The sequence below is a fragment of the Tursiops truncatus genome, chromosome 1 (assembly GCF_011762595.2).
Source record: "Tursiops truncatus isolate mTurTru1 chromosome 1, mTurTru1.mat.Y, whole genome shotgun sequence".
NCBI lineage: Eukaryota > Metazoa > Chordata > Mammalia > Artiodactyla > Delphinidae > Tursiops > Tursiops truncatus.
The window spans coordinates 177,396,824-177,422,703 of NC_047034.1; the positions used below are offsets into that span (position 1 = coordinate 177,396,824).

Sequence of the window (25,880 nt, forward strand, 5' to 3'; positions counted from 1 at the left end):
TGGTGCTATCTTGTGGTGGTCCTATCTTACTGCCCTTTTGTTTAAAAAAAATGCCTGACCAGCAGACCCCAACGATGAGCTCCCTTCTCACTTAACAGCATCTGTGTACATTTGAAAAATGACCCTTGTAGTCTGTGTGTGTTAGTCTGCATTTGTTTCAGATAAAATTTTGTGCGTGTGAGAAATTGGGCTTTGCATGTCCCTTGGAATAAATCCAGTCCCCTGATCTAGACAGACCTACTTCACCAACACAGAGCAGGAAGCCGGGGTCCAGTGGCTCACCCCAAACCCCTGCTTCATGTGGCGCTGCTTAGGCCCAAATCTCTTGGGTCTCTGGTTGGTGTTCTTCCCATTGCTCCTTGCTACCTTCCTTGACCATTGGGTGTTCTTAGAGCCAGCCCACGTGATAACACCATTTATTTCTTTAGAAGCTAAGAATACTTTGCCTAATAATCTAGTTTAAACTTTTTGACTGAGTCTCAAGCCACTGTTAAAACAGTATTATTTTTTGCTTACGTAAGGCATTTATCATTTTAAAGTATCATTTCTAACACTGGTACTTCTCATACTTGGGACTTTTGGTACCATTTAATAATTAAAAGTGAACATTTATTATAAAATGCTGTCTTAAAAGTAAAGTTAATTATATTTCTTACCTGCTTGGTGCTTATAAAGAACTGTCATCTTGTTGCTTCTCTAGCTGTACAGGAGGTTTTAAGGATATCTTGCTTTTTTCAGAGTTTACTGTAGCTTCCCCAACTGCCACTAAGTATGCCAAAAATAACCATTGTCTTTTATATTTGATTGTAGTGAAAGGTGTTAAAACCACTGATTTTCAGAAAAATTGCCAATACAGGTGCTATATTAATTTAGGGATTAATCCATCTACCCTAAATGAAAGATAATTTATAGCTGTTGAATTTTTTTTTTTTTTTTTTTTTTTTTGCGGTACGCGGGCCTCTCGCTGTTGTGGCCTCTCCCGTTGCAGAGCACAGGCTCCGGACACGCAGGCTCAGCGGCCATGGCTTACGGGCCTAACTGCTCCGCGGCATGTGGGATCCTCCCGGACTGGGGCACGAACCCGCGTTCCCTGTATCGGCAGGCGGACTCTCAACCACTGCGCCACCAGGGAAGCCCTAGCTGTTGAATTTTAATGTAGCAAGTTTAAAAAATTCTTAAAACATCCAATTGACCAGTATTAGTATTAGCGAGCCTATAACCTGCTTCCAGGTGAATTCCTTTCCTTTGGAGAAGTTGTTTTCACAGTCTGCTCTCCCTTAGAAGCTGGACGTCAGCTAATTTGTTCTTAAGGCTATCTTCCATTATATTCATCTGCTCTTTTTTTTTTACAGAAGGGACATCATGATAGCCACATTTTTCAGAACACAGATTTGAATAACCTTATGATTTTAAAAAACTGCCTGCTGTTTTAAGCAGTCTTTTTGTCGCCATAGATCTGTATGAAACATAATGATCACGTTTAGGTTTTATTGAGCTTTCCCTTCTTTCAGGGATAATGCATCACCCTTCATTACCTAAAGGCACTGTTAGGCCCTTCAACTTTGCCTTTTTAGGGCTGTTTCGTACTGTTTGAAAAATACCTAAGCAAATATATGGAGTTCCCAGGCTTTACAAGTTCTCCAGAATCAGTTTTATTAATTATAAATTGCCAAAGAAATTTCAGCACATGGAGGTGTAGAGCTTGCAGTTTTGTTTAGCTTAAACTTTGTGTGTTACACCTCCTTTTAGGACGTCATAGTATTTTTAGTGACAATATCTCTTACAACTATCAAGGCCTTCAATTTTTCTAAGGGCCTGGGGTCAAGATTAAGTAATATACCTAAGGTTAATTGATCCTTTCCAGAGTCTAGAAATTGTTACGCCTAATGCCTGGAAGTTGGCATTTTCTGGTTTTATCTTTGATCTCCTGTTGTACAGTTAGATCGAATGTCAGGTACTTGTCATTTTTTTCCTTTCTTTTCTTTGTAAATAGACTTTATTTTTTAGAACAGTTTTAGGATCACAGCAAAAATTGAGTGGAAGGCACAGAGATTTCCCATATATCTCCTACCCTATACATGAGTGGCCTCTTCCATTAGCAAAACCAGAGTGATACATATATTACAGTTGATGAATCCACAGGTCATTATCACATCCTTATCATCCAAAGTGCATGGTTTACATTAGGGTTCACTTTCAGTGTGTTGTACATTCTTTGGGTTTGGACAAGTTTCTAATGCCATGTATCCACTGTTAGAGCTCCATACCGAGTAGTTTCACTGCCCTAAACATCCTCTGTGCTTTGCCTATTCATCCCTCCTTTCCTTCTGACCCCTGGCAACCACTGATCTCTTTGCTGTCTCCATAGTTTTGCCTTTTGCAGAATGTCATATAGTTTGAATCATACAATATGTAACCTTTTCAGATTGGCTTCTTTCACTTAGTAGTATGCGCTTAAGATTCCTCCATGTCTTTTCATGGCGTAACAGTTGAATAATATTTCACGCTGAATAATATTCCATTGTTTGGATGTACCACAGTTTGTTTATCCTTTCACCCACTGAAAGCTACCTTTGTTCCTCCAGGGTTTAGCAATTATGAATAAAGCTGCTGTAACATCCATTATAGCAGGTTATTGCGTGGATGTAAGTTTTTAACTCCTTCGGGAGCCTCGTTGCAGGATTGTCCAGTAAGAGTGTGTTTAATTTTCTAAGAAACAACCAAAGTGTTTCCCAAAGTTAGCCGTACCAGTCTGCGTTCCCACCAGCAGTGAATGAAAAGTTCCTGTTGCTCCACATCCTCACCAACATTTGGTGTTGTCAGTGTTCTGGATTTTGACTGTCGTGTTAGGCTTGTTAGTAGTATTTCACTGTTGTCTGAATTTGCATTTTCCTGATGACGTACGATGTGGAGTATCTTTTGTTAGGGGCTCTGGCCCATTTTCAAATCAGGCCGTTTATTTTTTTAATGTTGAGCATTAAGAGCTCTTTGTGTATTTTGCATGACAGTTCTTTATCAGATGTGTCTTTTGCAAATATTTTCTCCTAGTCTGTGGTTTGTCCTTTGCTTTTCTTGACAGTGTCTTTTACAGAGCAGAGGTTTTTCATTTTAACGAATCCAGCTTATCAGTTCGTTCCTTCGTGGATTGTGCCTTTAGTATTGAATCTGAAAAGTGATCTCCATACCCAAGGCCATTCAGATTTCATTCTGTGTTATCTTCTTCCAGGGTTTTATAGTTTTGCATTTTACATTTAGGTCTGTGATCCATTTGGAGCTGATTTTTGTGTCTAGGTTCTTTCATTTTGTGGGCGGGTGGGGGAGGGCATGTAGGTATCCAGTTGTTCAGCACCATTTGTTGTAAAAATTATCTTTTCTCTATTGCATTGCCTTTCCTCCTTTGTCAGTTGACTCTATTTATGTGAGTCTGTTTCTGGGCTCGCTAATCTATTCCATTGCTCTGAACTGAGTGTAAAATGCAGACATCTTGACTGACTGTTTACTTCTAAATACTTAGGTGTGTATTTTGTAAGAACAAGGACATTCATTTATATAGCCACTATATAGTTATCAAAATCAGGAGGTCTAACAGCACCACAATACTAATCGAATCTACAGACATCCACATTTTGTCACAGATCCCAGTAGTGCCCTCTGTAGCAATTTGTTTTTCTGGCCTAATATCCAAACCAGCATCACACATCTGTCTACCATGTCCCTTTGGTCTCCTTTAATCTGGAACAGTTCCTTATCCTTTCTTTGTCTTTCACGACATTGACATGTTTTGGAAGAGTGCAGTTCAGTTTTTTGTAGTTTGCTGCTTCCTAGTTATTAGCTGAAGGTTATGCATTTTAGGCAGGGCTGTTATATTAGTGGTATTGTGTCCTAAGTGCCTTACATTAGAGGACACGGGATACCAATTTGTCACATTGTTGGTGACAGCAACTTGGATCACTTGGATAAGTTACTAACTTTCCCTTTGTAATTAATAGGTAATTGGTAGGGGGAAACTTTGAGAACATGTAAATATCCTGTTTGTCATCAGATTTTCACCCACTAATATTAGCACCTATTTTATTTTTTGCCTGAATCACTGGTGATTGTGGAATGCACTTCTTTTTCTTTTTCCCCTCAAACTCTGTCTTTGAGAAATAGATCAGAATTCACCTACCATTAACTCAAAGGTGGGATTTTTGAGTCAAGTGGAAGAAAGAAAGGGAGAGAGGGAGGGAGGGAGGGAGGAAGAGAAGGAAGGGAAGGAGGGAGGGAGAGAGAGAGGCAGGCGGGTGAGGAGGAAGCCCTCAGAACATTTGAGCCCTCAGGGTGTTTTTCATTTTTAGCAACACAAGGACTTAATGAATTTTCATTATTTTTGTAGAAAGAGGAAAAACCTGTAATGGTGTTTTTTTCCATTTTTACGCTCCAGAGGAGAGAAGAGCTGCTTAGAAGTAATAGATCATGGAAGTGGTTTAAAAAAATACACATTTTTACTGTTGAAATAATGGTGTTGGTTTGATTCATGTTGGCAACATTTACTAGTGATCAAGTTACTTCATCTCGTTGCACCTCAGTTTCCTCACTTTTAAAGCCAGAGTATTACTTCAGTAGTTCTGGAGTGAAGCCCAGGAATCCACGGTTTTTCCAAGCACTCCCCGGGATATCTTATGGGCAGCCAGCTTTAGCACGTGGAAGTCTGCCACCAGTGACTGTTATAGTTGCAGATCCGATCCTGTCCTTTGCAGGATGTAGAGTTCTTTTAGTGCAGTTCCAGGACCTCTTACGTTTCTTAAACCTCAGTATTTTATGCCCTTAAAAAATTTGTTTTTGTGGTTCTCCCATTTTAACTTAATTTCCTACCTTCCCCAGCACACAAATTAGGTATAATCTGCATGTTTAAATCCCTAATATAGCGTTCAGAGACAATTTATAAATAAATTCAAACCAAACTACAAAACCAATAAAACTCTAACTACCAGTATTAATTTGATAGAATGGGTGATGATGTTTTGATGAAATGACATAGTCACTTGTGACATAAATTTGTTACTGATTGCTTATGGCCCAGATTATTGGGGGCCAGGGGCTGGTGTATAATGTGTTTAGATTACTGGGTTCCTTGTGGTGACTCAGTTCTTCTCTTGATTTCATTTTTGTTATTATCACTGAGAAACCTCTCTAAGTGTAGCTACCATGTTGTGACTTTGCCCTTACTTGGCACCACCGTGGCATATTGGGTTTACCTTGTTTACGTACTAGCTTGTGATAATTATCGTAGTACTGCTTAGTTTTTGATTGTATGTAAACATTCAGAGTCAAAATCATGTAGCTTGAAACTCTTAATGAAATTATAAAATAGGTAATCCAGAAAATGAGTCTGTTAAAAAATTTAAGATATGCATTGAAATGAAAATAAAAGCTAGCCCTCTCCTGCTTCCACCTCCCCATCTCTTGCTCCTCTCTGAGGGAGATAGTTAGCCAGCATCCCTGACGTCATGCATGGCTACTTTGTACATACATTGCCCCTTGGTATCTGTGGGGGACTGGTTCCAGGACCTGCCTCAGACGCCAACATCCGTGGATGCTCACGTCCCATAGCCAGCCCTCCGTAGCCACAGATTCCACATCTTCAGACACAGAGGGCTGACTGTGTATCTAGTGAAAAAGCCCCACATATAAGTGGATCCACACAGTTCAATGCAGTTCACACCCGTGTTGTTCAAGAGTCAACTGCATAATCTGTCGTTTTGGCAATGTTAAATCGAGGGGCTGTTGGGACTTCCCTGGCGGTCCAGTTGGTAGAACTCAGCGCTTTCACTGCCGAGAGCACGGTTCGTTCCCTGGTCGGGGAACTAAGATCCCACAAGTCAAGCAGTGCGGCACCCCCCTGCCCCCCCCCACACACACACAAAAAAGAAAATCAAGGGGCTGTGTTTCACTCATCTTTTTGTTTGCAGTGCTCAGAGCAGTTCTTGGCTCCAAGAAGTTGCTTCTTAACCACTGAATTAATAGTTTGCTTCATTTACAAAATAGGAAAAAAGCACATTATTATTGTTTTTTAATCAGATAAAGAGGGACGTTTTAAAAAGGAATACATTAAATGTGACTGAATGGACCATTAACACGATGTTGGGTCTTCGTTGCTGCACGTGGGCTCTCTCTAGTTGCGGTGAGCGGGGGCTACTCTTCGTTGCGGTGGCTTCTCTTGTTGTGGAGCACAGGCTCTAGGCGTGTTGGCTTCGGTAGTTGCGGCACACGGGCTCAGTAGTTGTGGCTCATGGGCTCTAGAGCACAGGCTCAGTAGTTGTGGCGCACGGGCTTAGTTGCTCCGCGGCACGTGGGATCCTCCCAGACCAGGGCTGGAACCCGTGTCCCCTGCATCGGCAGGCGGATTCTTAACCACTGCGCCACCAGAGAGGCCTCTGTATTTTTGTTTTAATTTGATGGTTTTTGGTTCTTTAAGTCTTTGTTAGAGGGGAACTTGCTGTGATCTTACAACAGGAGAGTGGCTCATTGGCCACAGAGAGGGAGGTGTTGTCATTGGTGAGGCCGCTGACCTTGGCTGCAGCCTCCTGACAGCCCTGACGCTCCTTGAGGCCTGAATGGAATGGAGCCGCTGCTGCACTGCCCCAGGGCCTTGTAACAATTTACAGTCTGGTGGAAAAGCAGAAGGACCTAGGAAGGCAGGTGTACAATCCCTTTGGTGTCTACAATAGCAGATGTGTGTGGTGACCTTGGAGTGCGGAAGCCCTCAGGATTACAGCACCTTGACCTACAGGATCATGGAGGGACGCTTTGGAATCACATCCAAAGACAAATGAGCAGCAGAAATGGCTGCCTCCACCTCCCAGTCTCACACACTCAGTGGAAGGTGGGGCTAGTTGTCCACGACAACAGAATAGAAGTTGAGTGACGTTAGTGGAGTAGTAGGATAGTGTAACTGGAGTGCAGAACATTCTGTCAGGGATGAGAGCAGTTTGATTGATACTTGAATCAGAAATCGCTGGCTTGTTTACAGTTTAAAAAAATTTTTGGTTTTGAATATTTTTCCAATATATAAAGATGCAGGAATACCCTTAAATTTAGTATTACCATTAAATTTATTGTTTTGGTTAATTTTTCCTCAAGTTTAGGGACTTTATATCCTTCCATGTTGGAATGGGGAAAGAGTGGTTGATACCTATACTGCTTCCGCCTGGTTTTTCCTTCTCTTAGTAGCGTCTTCTTGGTTGTATTAAAATGTTTGCACACGTCCATAGATCGATCGGTACACTTACCATTATGATGGAATATCAATCTGATCTTAAGATATTTAGTAGATTTGTTAACAAACAAGATGGAAGTTCACAAAGATATCTGATGCATTGTTAAAATTATTTAGGAGAAGAACAGTTGGCAAATGATAATAGACAGACAGGCTTAATATGTAAAACTTGAAATGCTGCTATGGCTTCTGTGGCTTAAGTAGGGAAGACACATCTTTGAGACCAGGGGTTCTCTAGAAATGGATGAAGAATGACAAAGAATGCACAGTGACAGCTGAAGGATCACATGGCAGGAAAGGGACTGTGATTAAATCCCCTGAGGCTGTCCCTGAGCTGTAAGCTGAAGATAACACTCTCCTTCTGCTGAAAACAAGAATCAGTACTCATTCCTTGATGGGCTAAATTATTAAAAAGGGCCCTTCTTACAATGTTTCATCATCTGGATTTGCCTCTGCTGGTGATCTGTTGGCAGCATACAGGGAGATTTGCTGGGCATCCTGTATTAAAATTATTCAGTCGGCGGTGCAGCCCTTTGGATAATTCCCTTGCATTTTACAATGCTCTTGAATAGGTTTGTGGCTTACTTTTGCCTAAGTGGTTTTGTATCTTTTGGAGTTACTAAACAAAGTGTTGGGCACATATACACATTCTTGAAAAAGCCTTGTTTGTTTTGTTCTGTTTTTCTCTTTTGTAGCTGTAGGTGGGTGGCTAACAGATTATTTTAGTGATACCCTTAGCAAACATCAAATGCATCTGGCTTATTACGTCAGCCTGACACATTGATTAATGTACGCTGAGTTTTGTCTTCTTTCCTTATGAATAAAATTATATAAGAGATCGACTTGCTTTTTAGGGGTAGCTTTTAACGAGAAGGGGGGTATTAATTAGGTGGCTGACACCCACCAACCAGCTGAAAAAGAAAGCAACCCCATCTTGTGAGCTTCAGGGAGGGAAAAAAGAAACTAGCACTCGTTCTCTTTTTAGTGCTGGTGGTGTCACTGGTCCCAGTATAATACAAAGGATGGGGAATGAAGAGAAGGAAGAGCTCTTGTGAGTAGTCCTTTGCCGCTGTCCAGCAGGCTGGGCGGACTTCCTCGGGGGCATCGTTGTGTGGAAGCACAAGGGGACTTGTCCGTGGGACTCGTAGAGTTGGAATCTTCTGGATGAAGCTTGAAGCCTTCTGCCCTTCTACATTCTGTCTGAAGGGAGATAAGACTCTGCTTCAGTATTCCAGAATTGGTGGTGTGATGTATTTGTACTATTTTGGTGGAGACAGAACTGTTTCTAAAGTTTTTTTTATTCAGCTGCAGAAAGAGCCTGGTCAGCTGGACAAAGCCATGTTGAGAGATGTTAGTCCCTGTTGCGGAATCGTGAGGTGAGGCTAAAGAACCGTGTACAGTCACATTTCTGCTTCCCTGGAAAACTGATCCGATTAAAAAAATCCCTTTATCTTGTGTGGAGGGGAGAGGGTTGGGAGGGAAGGGAAGCTAATGAAGAAAGGCTGGAAAGAGAGAGAGGTCTTTGAAAGCATGGCTGACCTCAGTGGCAGGGCGTGGGAAGTGGCTTCTGTGCGTGGCACCCGCCCCAGTGGGCGCACAGCTGCCCTGGAGAGGCTCTGCCTTGGGAAAGCTCCTCAGGGCCCAGCAGACTCTGGCCGGCTCCTGGGTGCAAGACTCCCTGGGGAGAGAGATGCTGCTTCTGAACAATTGCAGCCCACCCCCTCCCAGCTCCACAGTGCATGTGCTGCAGGGCTGGAGTGCTCTCCAGGTGCCACCTGCCACTCGCTGTAGGCAGCCACTCTCCTACAGATAGTTAATTATTTTCTCTTCTGTTCCATCTTTCCTCCCGGCCTCATCTTTTGCTGTGCTGCTTTTTTGAATTGTTTGTTTCCTGTTTCCTGACCAGATTCGCAGCTCCTGCTTCTGTCCAGTTCATTCTGGTTGAATGAGTAAGTACAGGACGTGGGTGGTAGCCTGTCCAAGAGCGCAAGACAGGTGGCATAGCTGATTCACCGTACACTGTATGACCCCAGTGAGGAAGCCTTCAGAATACACCCTTGTGTCCTGTCACGGGGATCTCGAGAACACAGTCTTAAGGTTTTTTTTTTTTTTTGGCGTTACGCGGGCCTCTCACTATTGTGGCCTCTCCCGTTGCGGAGCACAGGCTCCGGACGCGCAGGCTCAGCGGCCATGGCTCACAGGCCCAGCCGCTCTGCGGCATGTGGGATGTTCCCGGACCAGGGCACGGACCCGTGTCCCCTGCATCGGCAGGCGGACTCTCAACCACTGCGCCACCAGGGAAGCCCTCAGCTTGTTTTATTAAGCTGTCTTGAGTGCAATTGGAATTGTTCTGAGCATATCGCTTTCTCTGGAAGAAAGAGACACATTGCCCTTTTATATTTTGGGGAGAAAGGCGGAAGGGCTGAGACCTAGACAGCCTCTGGTCTTATTTCTTGCTTGTATGAAATGATGCCTTTCTGCTGTTTCTTGAGGAAATGTAATTATCCTAACAGTGATTGCTGAATATCAGGCAGTGAGTTGAGCCAGAGGAATGGATTCTTTCAGAAGATGGACTAGAAAACTATCAACAGGATTGATCATTAAAAACAAAACAAAACAGGATTCATCATTAAAAAAAAAAAATCCACTGAAGTGTTTATTTACAAAATTACAGTGAAACTCCCTTGCTTTACAGACCTGATTATTGTCCTGATCAGGTCTCCTGACTGTGTACTTTGATATATAGCTCTGCTGTGAATCTGACTGAGAAACTCTGTGCTGCAGGCCTTACTCCTTTTCTCTGACAGTAACCTTGTAACAGTGAGATTGCAGGGGAAAATGCCTTTGTATCTAAATCTTTTAGTCATGGAATTTAACACACTGGTTATTATTCTACCCAGTTTTCTAGTGCTATGTATTTTTTTCTGCTCATTGGCTTATTGTTTGGGTTATCATTTTAGAGATCTGGTTTAACAAGAAGCAACATGAACTTCTTTGAAAATTCATGAACTTGCTTTGAAAAATTAGCATCAGTACAAATTAAATGATTAGCGCTTGCTGTTTAAACTTGCCATGGAAGCAGTGAGAGGTGAAACTTGGTTAACTTTCTCTTTCTGCTGGCGCATGCCCTGGGCATCTCTGGAGTTTAATAATGCTTTTGACCTCTGGGGGTACTGAACTTGAAATTTCTCCAGGTCTTTGGTGGGGGAGGTACTTAAGCACTGTCACATACTCTGTGTCATCATCGTTTCCAAAGATACATCACACCAAATCATAAATCTCGGAAGGTTAATTCATTAGAGAAATTTGTTTTCTTATTCATATTGGGTTTTCTCTATAAGGGAGATGAAGTACAGTGCAGTTCACTGGATTTCTAAGTTACAGGCTATTTTGTGTCTGGGATACTGGCTGGAGACATTTTGTGCTTGGGTCAGCTTTTTTGTAGGCAACTTTTACATCTCATGAACTAAAACTACGTATATATACACAAAGGTGTTTATGAAAAAGAGGCTCGTTCCTATCAGTTCCCAGAGAAGCGCATCTTATTTTGTGTTATCGCCCAGGTAGCTGATAGGGTGCAAGCTTTTTCTGTAAAACGCTAGATAGGAAATGTTTTCAGTTTTGTCTTCTCTGTGGCTGCTACTCATGTTGGTCACAGACAGTATGTGACAGCGTTGCTGTGTTCTGGTAAAACTTTGTTTACAGAAATAGGTGGGCTGGGAAATAGCCTGTGGGCCGCTAGTTTGCTGACCCCTGAGCTAGTATAAACTCTTGAGGATTTTTCCTCTGAAGGAGTCCCTCCAAAGCTTTCTCTCCTACTTCACTGTGGCTTCATGAGTCTGCAAGGGGCTTGTGGTTTGCAGAGTTAGTGGGCAGTTCCTGTTTTCTTTCCTGTGTTATTTTGAGGGGGTGAATATTTTATTAATCTCTCTCCGTAACTCCCTCCCCCGCCCCCATCCTGACCTTAATAGTTTTTGTATAGTGCACTGATAGATAGGTATTCCTTGAAAGAACTCATTCTCACTAATGATCCTGGAGGATTTTTATAAGATGTTTACATACCAAGAGCAATTAAATGTTTTTCTCAGCTTGTTTTTTTCTTTGGTAATTAGCTTATATCTGTAGAGAAATTTTGAAAGGGTAAATGTGCATAATAAAATGCATTGAAATTCATGTCCTAATTTTTCTTGTGGGTCTTCTTTTTGTTTTTAAAATTAAAAATATTGCAACAAAATATTTAAGACCGCAGAAGAACCTTTTTATCTCTGTGTACTGAAAAGTATAGCTTCTGTTTGATTTAGTATTTAACAGATAAATATTGATATGGGCAAATACTTTAGTGTTTGTTGCTGATGAAATAAAACGTTTGATAGCCACGTAGGCAAAGAAAACTTACCCAGATAAAAATTAGTCCACAGTCACAGGTGGCATGTCTGATCCTAACCATCAGCTTTTATTTATTTTTTATTTAGAATTTTTAACAAAGTTAATTAAATTAATTATTTTTGGCTGCGTTGGGTCTTCGTTGTGGTGCACGGGCTTCTCACTGTGGTGGCCTCTCCCGTTGCGGAGCACGGGCTCTAGGCGTGTGGTCCTCAGCAATTGTGGCTCACGGGCTCTAGGGCGCAGGCTCAGTAGTTGTGGCTCACGGGCCCAGCTGCTCCGCGGCACATGAGATCCTCCTGGACCAGGGCCCAAACCCGTGTCCCCTGCGTTGGCAGTTGGATTCTTAACCACTGTGTCACCGGGGAAGCCCTTCAGGTTTTAAATATGCTTTTTAATACGCCTTTGCTCACAAGGCATCCTGGGAAGTGAGGGGGATGGCTCTGTGCCAGCCTTTCTTCACCATGGAAGGAAGAGTACGGAAACTCATTTGATTGACAGTGGATCTCAGAAGTCTGGTTTATATTAAAGTTCAGTATTGTTATTACTGTCCTTCAATAATTATGCAAACTGTTTTTAAGAAACATTATTACTTATTGACAGATTCTGTTCATATCCAGATAGAATATTAGGGTTTCAAATTTTATTTGAGACCAGGGTTTGAAGGTTTATGTCATAACTTAAACTAATGTGCTATGTATTATTTGCTCTTAGTTCAGTTGCTACATTTCTGGCTAAATTATTATAAAATTGTGATTTCTGCCCCTCCAGCTCCTTTTCACACATGCTTTGTTACAAATGAAGTAGGACACCACAGCCGTTAAATCTGGTTTTTGTCTTCACTAGTTGACCATGGTGTTTTTGTTGTATCTTACTACCCAGCGGCATACACACTTTATGTAATTTGTTGCAAGTACACACCCCTGCTCATTTATTTTATTTTGCTTGTGATCATGATTAAGTGATTTCACTTCACTGAGAGGTAGATTGCTCTTATGGAAAGAGCAGGCAGCTGGCTTCTGTTTTCAGTTCTGCTATCAGTGCTTCCTAGGTGTTACTTCAGGCAAGCTATTTCATGTTTTAGAATGTTAGTTTCCATCTGTCTGTCAAATCGAGATAATACTTTGTCTTGCTTACTTCACAGTGGGGTTATTCTCATGTGAGAGTAAAAAGAGGTAATATAGCACTTTGGAAATTTTGCAGTGGTCTGCACATGTAGGAGTGTCTGTTTTGTCGATTGGCTGTATATAATAAAAACCCAAATCACAGTAGTAAAAAGTCTGTATTCTCCTATAAAACAAGGTGTTTTCCAAGGTGTGCCATCCAGAGTTGAGAGAGTGACCATGATTGTCAGGTATCTAGTTTCCTACAGTCTGCACCATTGTCGTTAGTGCATGGTTTCCATTCTCAGGGGTTCCTCATGGTCACAGATGGCCATTGCAGCTACAGTGGTCAGATTAATGTTCTAGGCCAGTGTTATCTGAATCGTAGTCCATGGACTGAACTGTCTGTTACTAGGCCACCACGTATTGAGTACAGAAAGTAACCGTTTAGAAACTTTTATAACCATTTGACATTGCCACACCATTTTATTTGTGTTTTTTATAAAAGTATTACTCTGCAGTGGATTGGGGGAAACTGGTTCTCCACTCTAGCCAGGCAGCTGAAAGAGGAGGGCCCATTCCAGAGCTTTCCTAGTACCCCTGCCTAACAACTTCAGTTTATGTAGATCTTCAGGGGAGGTGGGAGTTGGTTTTGGCTGTCCAGTAATATAGGGGTTCTATTATTAAGGAAAGTGGGGGGAGTGGAGGTTGAGTTAGGCAGCCAGCAATCTCTGCCACAGTTGGACGTGTCTGAAACTGTAGTACAGTTCAGCACAGAATCAGCTCCACAAATGCACCCAGTTCCTGAGTAGTAATGACCCAAGGCACTGCAGCCATTTCTGGCATTAGGAGACTTACTGCATATCTCAGATGGAAAAACATATTGAGAATGCTAAAAGCAGAGTATAATGATGTAAGAGATTATATGGTTGTCATTTGTAGAAAAGAACATTTTCAACAGATTTTAAATTTCCTTATATTTTCATAACTTAGAACTAAATTTGTGAATTCAGTTATGTTTAGTTACAGTTCGTCTTAAACCAACATGAATTATCTTCTTGCAAATATCATTGTTTGATTCTCCTAGGGTAAGGTGTAGAAGTAGGACTCTTTACAAAGATGACTTTTTTTTTTTTTTTTTTTTTTTTTTGCGGTACGCGGGCCTCTCACTGCTGTGGCCTCCCCCGCTGCGGAGCACAGGCTCCGGATGCACAGGCTCAGCGGTCATGGCTCACGGGCCCAGCCGCTCCGCGGCATGTGGGATCTTCCCGGACCGGGGCACAAACCCGTGTCCCCTGTATCGGCAGGCGGACTCTCAACCACTGCGCCACCAGGGAAGCCCTACAAAGATGACTTTTAAAAGGTACCTTCTTATTGGTTTGGAATTGGCATGATCCCCTTTTGTATGTTGTAGTGTATACCAGTATGTGTGTGTGTAAATGCAAATGCATACAGGGTGGAAGCTGTGGGGAGGGTTTTAAAAGACAAGTTTATTAGATGAAGTGGCTTGTTATTTAGCTGAATTCTGTTTGTGTTTTCCAGTTTTAATTTCATTGTCCTCTTTCATTGAGAAGAGGAAGTATGGTAAAATGTCTTCACTATGAGTGTAATACTTTACATTGGCATTGCAATATTTTTTCCTATTATAAAAGTCTGTGTTTCCTTCCAGTGAATTAAGCCCTTGTGTATTAAACCCTCTTATTTTGTAGCATTTGATACTAAGCATGAGGAAGAGATTTAAAAAAGAACGATAGCTGCATCTTTAAGAGAAAATCAGAGTTCTTACCTGCAAATGTTTGTGAGAGGTGCAGGGCATAAGTAAATGTCTTTAAAGTAGCTAAAAAGCAGTGTATTTGCCATGGTGTGTGTGCATTGCTGAGAAGGCTCAAAATGATGGAACCTGTCCATCGGTAAGGTTCAAGAGGAGGTGTCCTAACGAACTGATGAATTTGGGGTTGGCTTTTACGGATAGGTGTGGTGGAAGGGAGAAGAAAGTGGGTTCTAGGTGGGGAAACTCTTACCACTAATGGTTGGTTTAGAGTAGTTCTCATCATTATGGATACTTTTTAGTTACAGTGGCTGGATTTGGATGTGGGATGATGATAGGCAAGGTCCATTAATTGACTTGTATAGACAGTTTTGCATTGAAAATAGATGATTGTGCTTGGCTTTTCATCCAGAGGTACTAGTTGGCATTTTTGTTTTTCCTTTAATCAGTGAAGATAGTGCTGATGGTGGTTTGCTGTTCATTGTCAGTGGGAAAACTTACTTGGTCGCAGATGGTCAGTGGCTGCCGGGAGGGTCGGGGCTTTTCTTGCTTTTAAGACCATCTGTTTTGTTTTTGGGACCATTCCATTTGAAGCATATGTACCTTTTCCTCTTGTTTTATCCCAGAAAAGCCTCTTCACACCACCAAGCTATTCACAGAGAAAAACCTGCCTTAACTGCCTGCTGGCGCAGGTGGCCTGATCTTTACTTTCTTGTGGCCCTGTGGAAGCTGGGACAAGATGTAGTGGATCTGATGGCAGCACCACGGGACTCTTGCAGCCCTCTCTTCAGAGTCTCGGTTGGAAGAGGCCCAACTGGTTTTCTCCTTTATAGTGAACAAACATTTGGGAAACTCTGCTCAGTTCCTGACATCTGAAATAGCTGAATAACTTTCAGTTGCTCCGGACACTGACAGAACAATACAGTTGAGTCGGGATGGTTTGGAGACTAATTGGTTGGCAACTCTTTCTACTCAGCAGTTCTTCAACTGTTCCAGAAAAAGAAACTGCTGGAGGATTCTGGGTGAGCATGTGGTCAGTGGGAGGGAAGCAGCAACTGTGAATTAGCATGGCTGAGGAGACTGCAGGTGTGGGAAGTCAAGGAACCTTAGTTACTTAGTTAAGTGGAGGAAATGCAATTTGAGGACTAGGTTTTCCAGAGTAGCAAATTAACAGTGTGTTTACCCTGCTGCCTGGAAGCATTGCCTTCATATTTCCTTCTAAGTGTGAACTAATTAAGATGAGAAAGTTTTCAGCTTTTACTTTGGAAAGCTTAAAGGCATGGCTTATGTACTTTTTGCATCAGCAGCAGAATCAGAATTCCAAATCGACTAGCTTGGCCTTACAGTGACTGACCTGCAGGCTTCAAAGCAGTTCACCTTTCCTGCTGTCTTCAGGGCTCCTCTGGCTTTTTGCTTCATTCTGTACAGTTTCATGAAACTTGTTTCGTGAGTTAATTTACCTCCCTGAATGGATATGAAACTTGAGGGAACGAACTGTGTTTTAAACATTCCTGATATTCTCTGTGGTCCCTAGTACTGTTCTTGGTGGATCGTAGGCTGTTTATTGATTTGATGGATTTGTTCTCTGTCTTTGAGTTACTGGCTCTTCATCTTTCAGGTCTCAGCTCAAGTGTTGCCTATTCCCGATGATTTTTCTGACTACCTTATCCATGGCTTCAGCCTCTTTCCTACTTAGTCATTCTCTAAGATGTTGCCCAGTCTTAATATCTTTCTTGTTTTTATGACACTGATCATCACCCTAGATTACCTTGTTGATTTACAGGCAGACCTTGGTGATGCTGTGGGTTTGTTTCCAGATCACTGCAATAAAGCAATATCACAGTAGAGTCACACCAATTTTTTGGTTTCCCAGTGCATATAAAAGTTATGTTTACAATATACTATAGTCTAATAAGTGTGCAATAGCATTATGTCTAAAAAAATACATACTTTAATTAAAAAATACTTTATTGTTAAAAAATGCTAACCATCACTCGAGCCTTCAGGGAGTCATAATCTTTTTGCAGTAGTAATATAAAAGGTCACAGATCACCATAACAAATATAATAATAATGAAAAGGTCTGAAATATTGCAAGAATTACCAAAATGTGACGCTGAGACATGAAGTGAGCAAATGCTATTGGAAAAATGGCGCCGCTGGGCTTGCTTGATGCAGGGTTATCACAGCCTTAATTTGTAAAAACAAAATGCAATTATCTGCGAAGTACAGCAAAGAGAAGTGCAGTGAAACAAGGTATGACTGTATTTTTTTTCCTTTCCCCGGTAGAACACTAGAATTTCCTCAGTAGTTGGCTTGTTTTCCCTTCCCCAGTGGAACAAAAGCTCTTTGAGGACGAAAACCTCATTTGTCTTATTCTGTGACTGTTACAGGATCTAGCACTCAGGCATTCAGCACATAGTCACTGAATGAATGAGTGAACGAATGAAAATGTTAATAAATATTTTGCAATTTAGCCAACTCGATTTGGTTTTTACCTGGGCTGTGGTTTCTTAAGCTGCGTTCTGAGGTGGTGCATTTGGTGGTTACCAGGGAAGATGGTCAAAGGGAGGCTCCATGAGAGAAGCTCTGGGCCCCTGTTTCTTCTTGAAGGACAATTTGGATTTCAATTTATAGAGGTTTTGTTTGGAAAAGAGAAATAAAAGGTCCATCTGTACCTTAGAGCATCTGTGCATCTTGAGCTCTACTTTAACTGATGTTGCTTAGTTGCCATTTCATGTTGCTGAGGGAACCTGGCACAGATTATCTTTTGGCCCTGGACCACATGTGCTGGTTGCTCAGGGATGGGAATTTTTCTGGATCAGGTGTCGCACCTCATGCAGTCAGCTGTAGGCTCTAGGCCAGAGTCCCGTAAAACAAAGCATGGCCACCTAAAGGGACTGGAAAGGGCAACTGCCCTTAGAGGAGGGCATAGGAAGGATGGGTCTGGGGACTTCTCTAGCTGAGGTACCTTACAAGGACTTCTGGTGAAATTTTAAAGAGGCAGACGTTTCTGAAAAGGAGAAGTACTGGAATATGTCAGATTTGGAGGTTGGATGGTCTTCTTTTTCCTCAAGTGAAATGAGGATTTTTAATGACTTATTTTAAATTACCCCACTATGTTACTTTCTTCTCTTAAATGTTTCTGTACAGTTCAGCCAACATTCATTAAATGATTACTGTGTATATAATAGGAAGTCCATTGTGTAGAAGGAAAAAGATATGAATTAGTCTCTCCCTCAAGAATGGTCAGCTCCAAGTGGTTGGGGGAGGGAGGGAGATAGATGCTTGCCTATTTGTTTATTGCTATAGACCCAGGGCCATACAGTTTCTGGCACATAGTAGGAGCTTAATAAATATTTGTTGAATGTAAAAATATGAATAAAGTATGGCCTCTGCGCTCAAGTGGTTCAAGAGGAATAGAGAGGGATCACCACACACTTGCAGAGAGTGGGGCTCGGAGAAGTGCGAGAGCGCTTTCCATGGGTAGGACTTGGCAAGGGTACCCCGGCTTTTGAGCTGAGCTTCGAAGGGTTGGAAGGATTTTTTATAAATTTATGTATTTATTTATTTATTTTTGGCTGCATTGGATCTTCGTTGCTGTGCGCAGGCTTTCTCTAGTTGCAGCGAGCAGGGGCTACTCTTCGTTGTGGTGCATGGGCTTCTCATTGTGGTGGCTTCTCTTGTTGCGGAGCACGGGCTCTAGGCGCGTGGTCTTCAGTAGTTGTGGCACGCAGGCTCAGTACTTGTGGCTCTCGGGCTCTAGAGCGCAGGCTCAGTAGTTGTGGCGCGTGGGCTTAGTTGCTCCGTGGCATGTGAGATCTTCCCGGACCAGGGCTCGAGCCCATGTCCCCTGCATTGGCAGGCGGGTTCTTAACCACTGCGCCACCAGGGAAGCCCTGGGTTGGAAGGATTTTGACTGGAAAACAGAAAAGCTTTTTAAGGACACAAGATAGAGGCAAAATATTTTTGTTGAATGTTGGAGTGTAGCTTGGTTTGGTCAAGAGAGCGGTCAGAGATAGAGCAGTAAAGATATGCCAGGCTTTGAAAGTCACGCTGAGAAACTGGATTAGTTGTTGGGGAACCATGGATGTTTTTTACCAGTTGAGTACGTGATCAGAATTACGCTTTAAGAAAATTAGGGTTAGAGATAGAACTTATTAGGAAGACACGGGTGACAGGATGGCCAGGATTTCCTGCTCATTAACTAGCTGTTGGGTGTCTGAGAGAAGGTGGTAAGGAATCCTTAGGTTTATGAGACCCAAACACTGGAAAAGGGGTTTGTTCCATCAGAAGCTGTGGCATTTGTTATGAGTATGAGAAAATAATTTAATGCTGAGTTTTGTTTTACTCGTTTATATTTCAAAATTGTTCTTAAATTTTAGTTTCCTGGCCTGTATTCTTACTCCAGGGATGTGATTCTGATCAGTCTGTTGTCTGTTAACGGGCTCAGCAGCTATTCATTCCTTTGGTAGATTCCTGTGACAATTCCAGCTGCTTTCTTATGTCTTGTCTCTATTTCCTTACATACATTTTCTAATTTAGTTCTTTTGGTTTGGTTGCTATTTTGTATTTTAACTAGAAACCACATAATTAAGAAATGTATAAATTTGTGAACATTGGTAGAATACATCTTTTATCTGTTGCCCATAGTGCATCTGCAGCATCTGGTCTCCAGCTGAAATCTGCCTGAGAAATGAAGTTCATTTACTTTATCATGATGAGACTTGTCCTTTCAGGTGTGCTCCCCTTTTCCTGAGTTTCCTCATTTGGTTACCAGAGCTTTTAGCTGTTGCCTTTTCTTAGGCAGAAGGCAGGTGAGGTCTGTTAGTGGTTTCTTTAAAAAAAAAAAAAAAAATCTCCTTACTGTAAATCACAAATACAAACAACCACACAAAGCATATGTATAGTTTAATGAATTGTAATGTGTAACTACCTCCCAGGTGAAGAAATAGGACTTTGCCAGCCATCTCCCAGTTCCTCTGCAATGACAGTCCCCTCCTTCCTTACAAAATTAACCACTGCCCTGACTTTTAAAGTAGTGATTTCTTCATGTTCCTTTATAGTTTTATCTCCCAAGCGTGGATCTCTGGACACTACAGGTTAGTTTTGCCTATGATCTTATAATTTGTAGTTCTCCCTCCCCGCCCCCGCCCCCCCCCCCCCCCCCCCCCCCGCGCCCTTCATTCATCCCTTTATTTATTTTGAAAAAGCCAAGCCACTTGACCTGAAGTATCTCCCACAATCTAGATGTTGTTGATTGCTAGTGCAGTAAACATGTGCCTCTGTCTACTGCATTTCCTGCACATTAATAGCTGGATCCAGAGGCTTGTTCAGACTTGAGTCTGACCCATTTGGGCAAGATTACAAATGGTGTAGTAAATTTTTACCAGAGGCATGTCATGTCTGGTTTTTTTTTTGTTGTTTGTTTGTTTGTTTTTTCTCCTTTCTCTTTTGGATTTTACTACCTGTATCCATTAATTCCTTGAGTGTTGCAAAATTATGAGATTCTCATTCTACCATTTCATTTTCATTTATTAGCTAGAATAATTTCATATGGCAGTGCTTCCTGTCATCTATGATTTGCCTATCCAGTTCTACCGTTTATTTAGGAAAGACAGGATAAAAGCTTGATTCTTTCTTTTTACCCACTTTTCAAATAATGCGTTGGGTACCCTTAAAGATATTGATGGGTTTCAAATAATTGCAATTCTTAATCCTTATTGAAGCCCGGATTGTTCCATCGTTGGCTACTGGGAGCCTCTCCAAGTTGGCTTCTAAGTCGTTGATATGACCCTAGTGGTCTAATGTCCTTGCTATCTGTACGTCTAGCTGCTCCATCCCCATCTTGTGCATTTCCACACCAGACCTGGAATCACTATTTCTTCTAGACTCCATGGTTTCTTTTAGTGAGAAATGATATTTCAAGAGCACATTCTGGGCTGTTTGGGACTCATTTCTACTGGGTTGGTCATTATGTCTAGATCTTTGGATTTTTATAAATTACATGAAAATTTCTAAAATTTCAGTGGACAGATCTGGGAAACATTATCTATTATAGTGATACTTTATCAATCATACTGATATTTCTTTTTTTTAAACTGCATAGACTTTAAATTTTTTATTTTATTTATTTAATTTTGGCTGCATTGGGTCTTCATTGCTGCATACTGATACTTCTAATTCAAATTCAGAATTATAGAGTTTTTACCTCATCTGTATTCCATCTGTATCTTCCACACAGAGATTCCTGATTCTCAGGCACACAGGAGTGACAAAATTAGAATATCCTGTCATTATTTTCTTTATCTCACCTTACCCAAACAGCTGTCTCAGAGTAACAATATTAATCCCACGCTCACCAGTTATGATTACTGAAGAGTATTTAAAAAAAAGTTTAGTTTGTGCTCTCCCTATGCTTCCCCCATGTTTTAAATGATAGTATTGATACTATGTCTACATTTTCAGATTTCATAACTAGTACATACTATAGTCTCTTCTCTTTAACCCTTATTTAGTCTTAGTTCTCCAAGTAACTCTATATTTTATCTTTACCACTAGTGCTTATATAGATGTCTCTCTAGTCATCTTAGTCTGGAGGAACTATAGTCCCTGACTTCTTGAATGCTTATAACAGGTTGTTTGTGCCCTTACACTTGCAGGTCAGATTTTGCTGGCTAATGTTTTCTTTTCTTTCTTTCTTACTTGTAAAAATTGAGGTATAATTGATATACAACATCATATTACTCTCAGCATAATGATTCGGTATTTGAATATATTGTGAAGTGATCACCACAGTAAGTCTTGTTAACAGCTATCACCGCACAGAGTTACAGAATTCTTTTCCCTTTGTGATGAGAACTTCTAAGGTCTCTCTCAGCAACTTTCAGATGCGCAGTACAGTATTACTAACTATGGTCACCATAACATGTTTTCTTTCCTTGAGTGCCTTAAACATGCAACAACATTTTCTTCAGGCATAAAGCACTGCTGTCAAAGTCTGTTGAAACTCTAATTATCTTTGTTTTATAATTCACATGTTGTTTTTTCCTAGATGCCTGAAGAAATTTTTTTTCCTTTAAAGTTCAGTAATTTTAGTAGAAAGAATGTGTCTTAATCAGGATCTTCTGGATTAGTGTGCTTAAGTATATGGTGTGCTCTTGAAGTGTGAAGTTTCAAAGCTTTTCATTTCAGGAAAATATTCTTGAATTACAGTGTTTGTTCTTACCCTTAGATTTTAGTGTTTGTTCTTATCCTTAGATTTGGTTTTCTTTTCCAGGAGCTTCTGCTGTCTGTATGTTAGTTGTTCCTTGTCTATCTTTAATATTTGTCACTTTCTCCTGAATCCTTTTTGTTTTTTATTTCTTTTTTGACTTTAAAATTTTCTTCTTTTCACCTTCTCTTTCTCATGAGGCATTGCTAGCTGTGTTTATTCACTCTTGTATTTCTTCTGGTTTAGTCTTCATTTCTAAAATAATTTTTGTCTGACATTTCACGTCTGAGTTTTCCTGTGTCTGATATGTATTGCTTTCTAATGTCTTGTATCATTTATTTAATAATATCTTTTAGCTTGTTTTGAAACAGTGCATTACAGTTTTGGTTGTGTGTGTGTGTGCACGCAGGTGTTTTTTTTTTTTTTTTTGCTGTGCTTTCCTTGTAGAGATACTATCCTGCTCCTTATTCCTCCCCCCCACCCCATTAGTAGCATTGTATGAGGTTTAACCTCAGTACTTTTGCTTATTTTTATGCACATTTGATTTTCTTGAACTTTTAGAAGGAGGTGTGTGTGGTTCAGAGTAGTTTCTTGTAACTTCACGGAGCCCCCTCTTCCGTTGTTATGTGATGTTAAAAATATGGTGCTTGCATTTTGTGAGTTCCTGACTCTGTTCCCTTCGTTCACTTTCATTTGGACCTTCTTTTTCCTTTACTCTCTTGTTCCTGTTCTGCTCGGTCTGTGCTCCATTCCCTGTAGTTTCTCCTTTGTTATGGGGCATTCTCCTGGAAGGGAGCTGTGGTGAGTTTTTAGAGTTCACTGTGGTTAGACTACTTAGCCTTTTCTGGTCTCCCTGTACTAACTTGCATCCCCATGGACAAAACCCCCGCAGTGGCAAGCTGCTGTTAGCACATTGGCCCACCTCCATGCTCAGTAACAACTTTGAGGTCCTCCTGATCTTCCGTGTGAGAGGTACAGCGTTCCTTCAGTTTTCTCCCCTACAAATGCTGACAAGCACAGGCCTTTCGGTTGCTGGTGGTCTGTGCCCCCCACCTGCTTACATGCGCGGATTTGTGAAGATACCTTGTTTCTGCATTCTGTTTTGTTGTCAGCGGGAGTTTGGTTTGACTCTCTAGTCGATCTGGTTTTATGGTGGTGAGTCAGGAAGATCTGTAAACTATGCTGCCATCCTCCTAGAATTCCTGGTATCTTAGTTTTTATTGAAATGGTTTTCTACTAAGCCTAGGATCACAAACACGTGAGTTCTCAGTGTGACCTGCTGTTTGTCATGGCTGCCACCGTTTCTGTATAAGCCCTGAGGGGAGGGACAGGTACAGAAGACAAGAAAGAAGGAACAGTTTATCAATTACCAGCTGAGTTTGGTCCCCTAACCCCATGGAGTTTCCCCTTAGTGGTCTAGGCCATGTCAGAGGCATAGATGCTCAGTTTTCTTCTAAAATTTTTTCTAGTCCAGGAGAAGCTTGAAGTCCTGTCTTCGTAAACAGATGCTCAGATCGACCTGTGAAATCTCACCAATGATGGTGAGAGGATGCTGCTCCCCTCCCGCTTCCACCCCCCACCCCAAATGTATGTGTTAGAGCTTTGCGTTTTTCCTTATTGGTTTATCCCTTACAAGGTGACTTAAAACATATTAACTTTCCAGAAAAATTTTATTTTGAGCAAAAGGAGCAACTGGTTTAGTGACTGGAGTTGCAGATTTGAGGAGATGTTTTGTATGGTTATTTCTGGATTATACATTTATCTGAGGTAATATATCAGCACACAGTTATAGCTGAGAGTTTTTACATTTCACAAACATAAACGTTAGACATTACAAGTGTCACAACAATGCAGTCTGTATGCATACATATTAAATAAGTATACATTTATAAAATATAGTTGCATAATTCAAACAGGAAAACCTCAAAAAGTATAACCATCAGTCAACATTACTATTGATTTTATGTAAATATAAAGTATGTTAATAAGAGGAAGTGATGCTTTCCAATATTGGTGATAGCATACAAAGTGAGATCAAGATGCCAGTGATCTCAAGGGCTAAGGTGTAACTTTTATTTCTTGAATGCAGATTTAAATGAATCGACACATATACTATCAAGCTATTTTCAATGGGAAGAGGAAAGTCTTTTCAACAAATAGGCTGGGACAGTTGAATATCCATAGGGCAAAAACAAAAGACAAAACCCTAACTCACACCATACGTAAGAGTCAATTTGAGATGGATCATTGACTTAAATATAAGGTAAAAATTATGTATCTTGACAACCTTGATGGAGGCAAAGATTTCTTAAAGAGGAGATGGAAGGTATTAACCATAAAAGAAAAAAAAAAGGGAATTCATCAAGAGACATTGTTAATATTCATAGGGGAAGCCTCAGACGGTGAGAAAATGTTTACAACACAAATCTGAGAAAGGAATTGAATCCAGGATACATGAAAAACGTCAAACAGAACTGCTACAACTTAATAATAAGGCAACTCAGTTTTTAAAAATGACTTGAATATGGAGACACTTTAAGAAAGAGGATATATGACTGGAGGATAAGCCCATGAAAAAGTGCTCAATATCATTAGTCATCAGGAAAATGTAAGTTAAAACTACAGTAAATACCACTATACAGCCGCTAGAATGGCTAAATGGAAAAGGCTGATAACTGATTATCAAGGTTGCCTCTCTGGCAAGGAACTCTCCAACTTTGTTGGTGGGAATGAAAACAGTACAACCACTTAAACAGCTTTGACAGTTTCTTAAAATTTAAATATATAGATCTATCCTGGTCTCTATAATAGAAATCAGATTAGTGGTTGCTTCTACAGGTAGGGTAGAGATTGAGTGGGAATGTGCTTGAGAGAACCTTCTGGAAGAGTAGAACTGTTTTGGACTTGGGTTATAAGGGGATCTATGTACATCTTCATAAAAACCAATTGAGGGGCTTCCTTGGTGGCACAGTGGTTAAGAATATGCCTGCCAGTGCTGGGGACATGGGTTCGATCCCTACTCGGGGAAGATCCCACATGCCTCGGAGCAACTAAGCCCGTGTGCCACCACTACTGAGCCTGCACTCTGGGGCCTGTGAGCCACAACTACTGAGCCTGCGAGCCACAACTACTGAAGCCCGTGCGCTCTAGGGGCCCGCATGCTGCAACTGCTGAGTCCGCGTGCTGCAACTACTGAAGCCTGTGTGCTTAGAGCCTGTGCTTCACAACAAGAGAAGCCACTGCAATGAGAAGCCCATGCACTGCAATGAAGACCCAATGCAGCCCCCTCAAAAGAAAAAATTTAAAAAAAATTTATTAAAAAAACCCTAATTGAACAGTGTACCTAAGGTCTCTGCATTTTGCTGTATGGAAATTATATTTCACTTTTTAAAATTGAGTGCAGATTATAAAACATTTTATACAGTTTGGCAAGTGTAAATGTTACAAATGCTGTTTCATAAAACTGCAGTTTTTGGATTTAATCCAAATTTTATTGGCATTGCATTTTAATTTTATTATACAATACATGAGAGTAAAACTTAAATCAGAGGTTTCACATTTGGTTTTGTTCACCAGTATCAAGCTGGTTTCACTGTATTGCATGAGGTGAATTCCAAAGCAAATGGCCCAAGTTACGTGGTAAACATAACTAAAGGCTGTCTGGCTATGCTGTGAACTTTTTGTCACCTTGGTTATTATTCATGAATTTTTTTTCTAGATGTTTAAAATATCGAACACCTGCTCCTAGTAGTTTGCCTACCGTTATCCTCTGTAAGGGGCTGTTTATAGAGCATCCCGTGCTAGGATGATGAATTTCAAAGAGAAGATCTTGCCGAATTACTTCACATCATCTTGTTAATTTTTGAAGTGTCCTTCCATTTTGCTATTTATGTTTGGTTAGTTTTCGCCTCTTCTATCTTGTTTTGTTATAGTCAGCCTCTGGAAGATGCCGGCTCCTGCAGGTACAAACTAGTTTGAATTCCTCTATGCCTTATTTTTCATATACTAGCTACTTTATTGATTTTTTTATATAAAAATTCAGTTGTGCATGAAGAGCAGTTTATTCTTAAATTTTTATGTATTTATCACGTAGTCCACTTTATGAATATGTCCTTTTTCTAAGAAGGGGAATATTATACCTAGATAATATTATGTT

The 25,880-nt window shown here is 40.9% G+C and overlaps 1 protein-coding gene across 6 annotated transcripts in view; it reads left to right on the plus strand.

Moving 5' to 3' along the window:
* RERE (arginine-glutamic acid dipeptide repeats) overlaps positions 1 to 25,880 on the plus strand; it is a 428,266-nt gene that overhangs the window by 211,435 nt on the left and 190,951 nt on the right. Inside the window, exon 4 of one of the 6 annotated variants that reach the window (XM_033843770.2) lies at positions 23,194 to 23,265. The exons of the other annotated variants lie outside the window; for them this stretch is intronic. Coding sequence (XP_033699661.1) covers positions 23,194 to 23,265 — 72 coding nt within the window. The remainder of the gene's footprint in view (positions 1 to 23,193; positions 23,266 to 25,880) is intronic. 6 annotated transcript variants of the gene reach the window in all.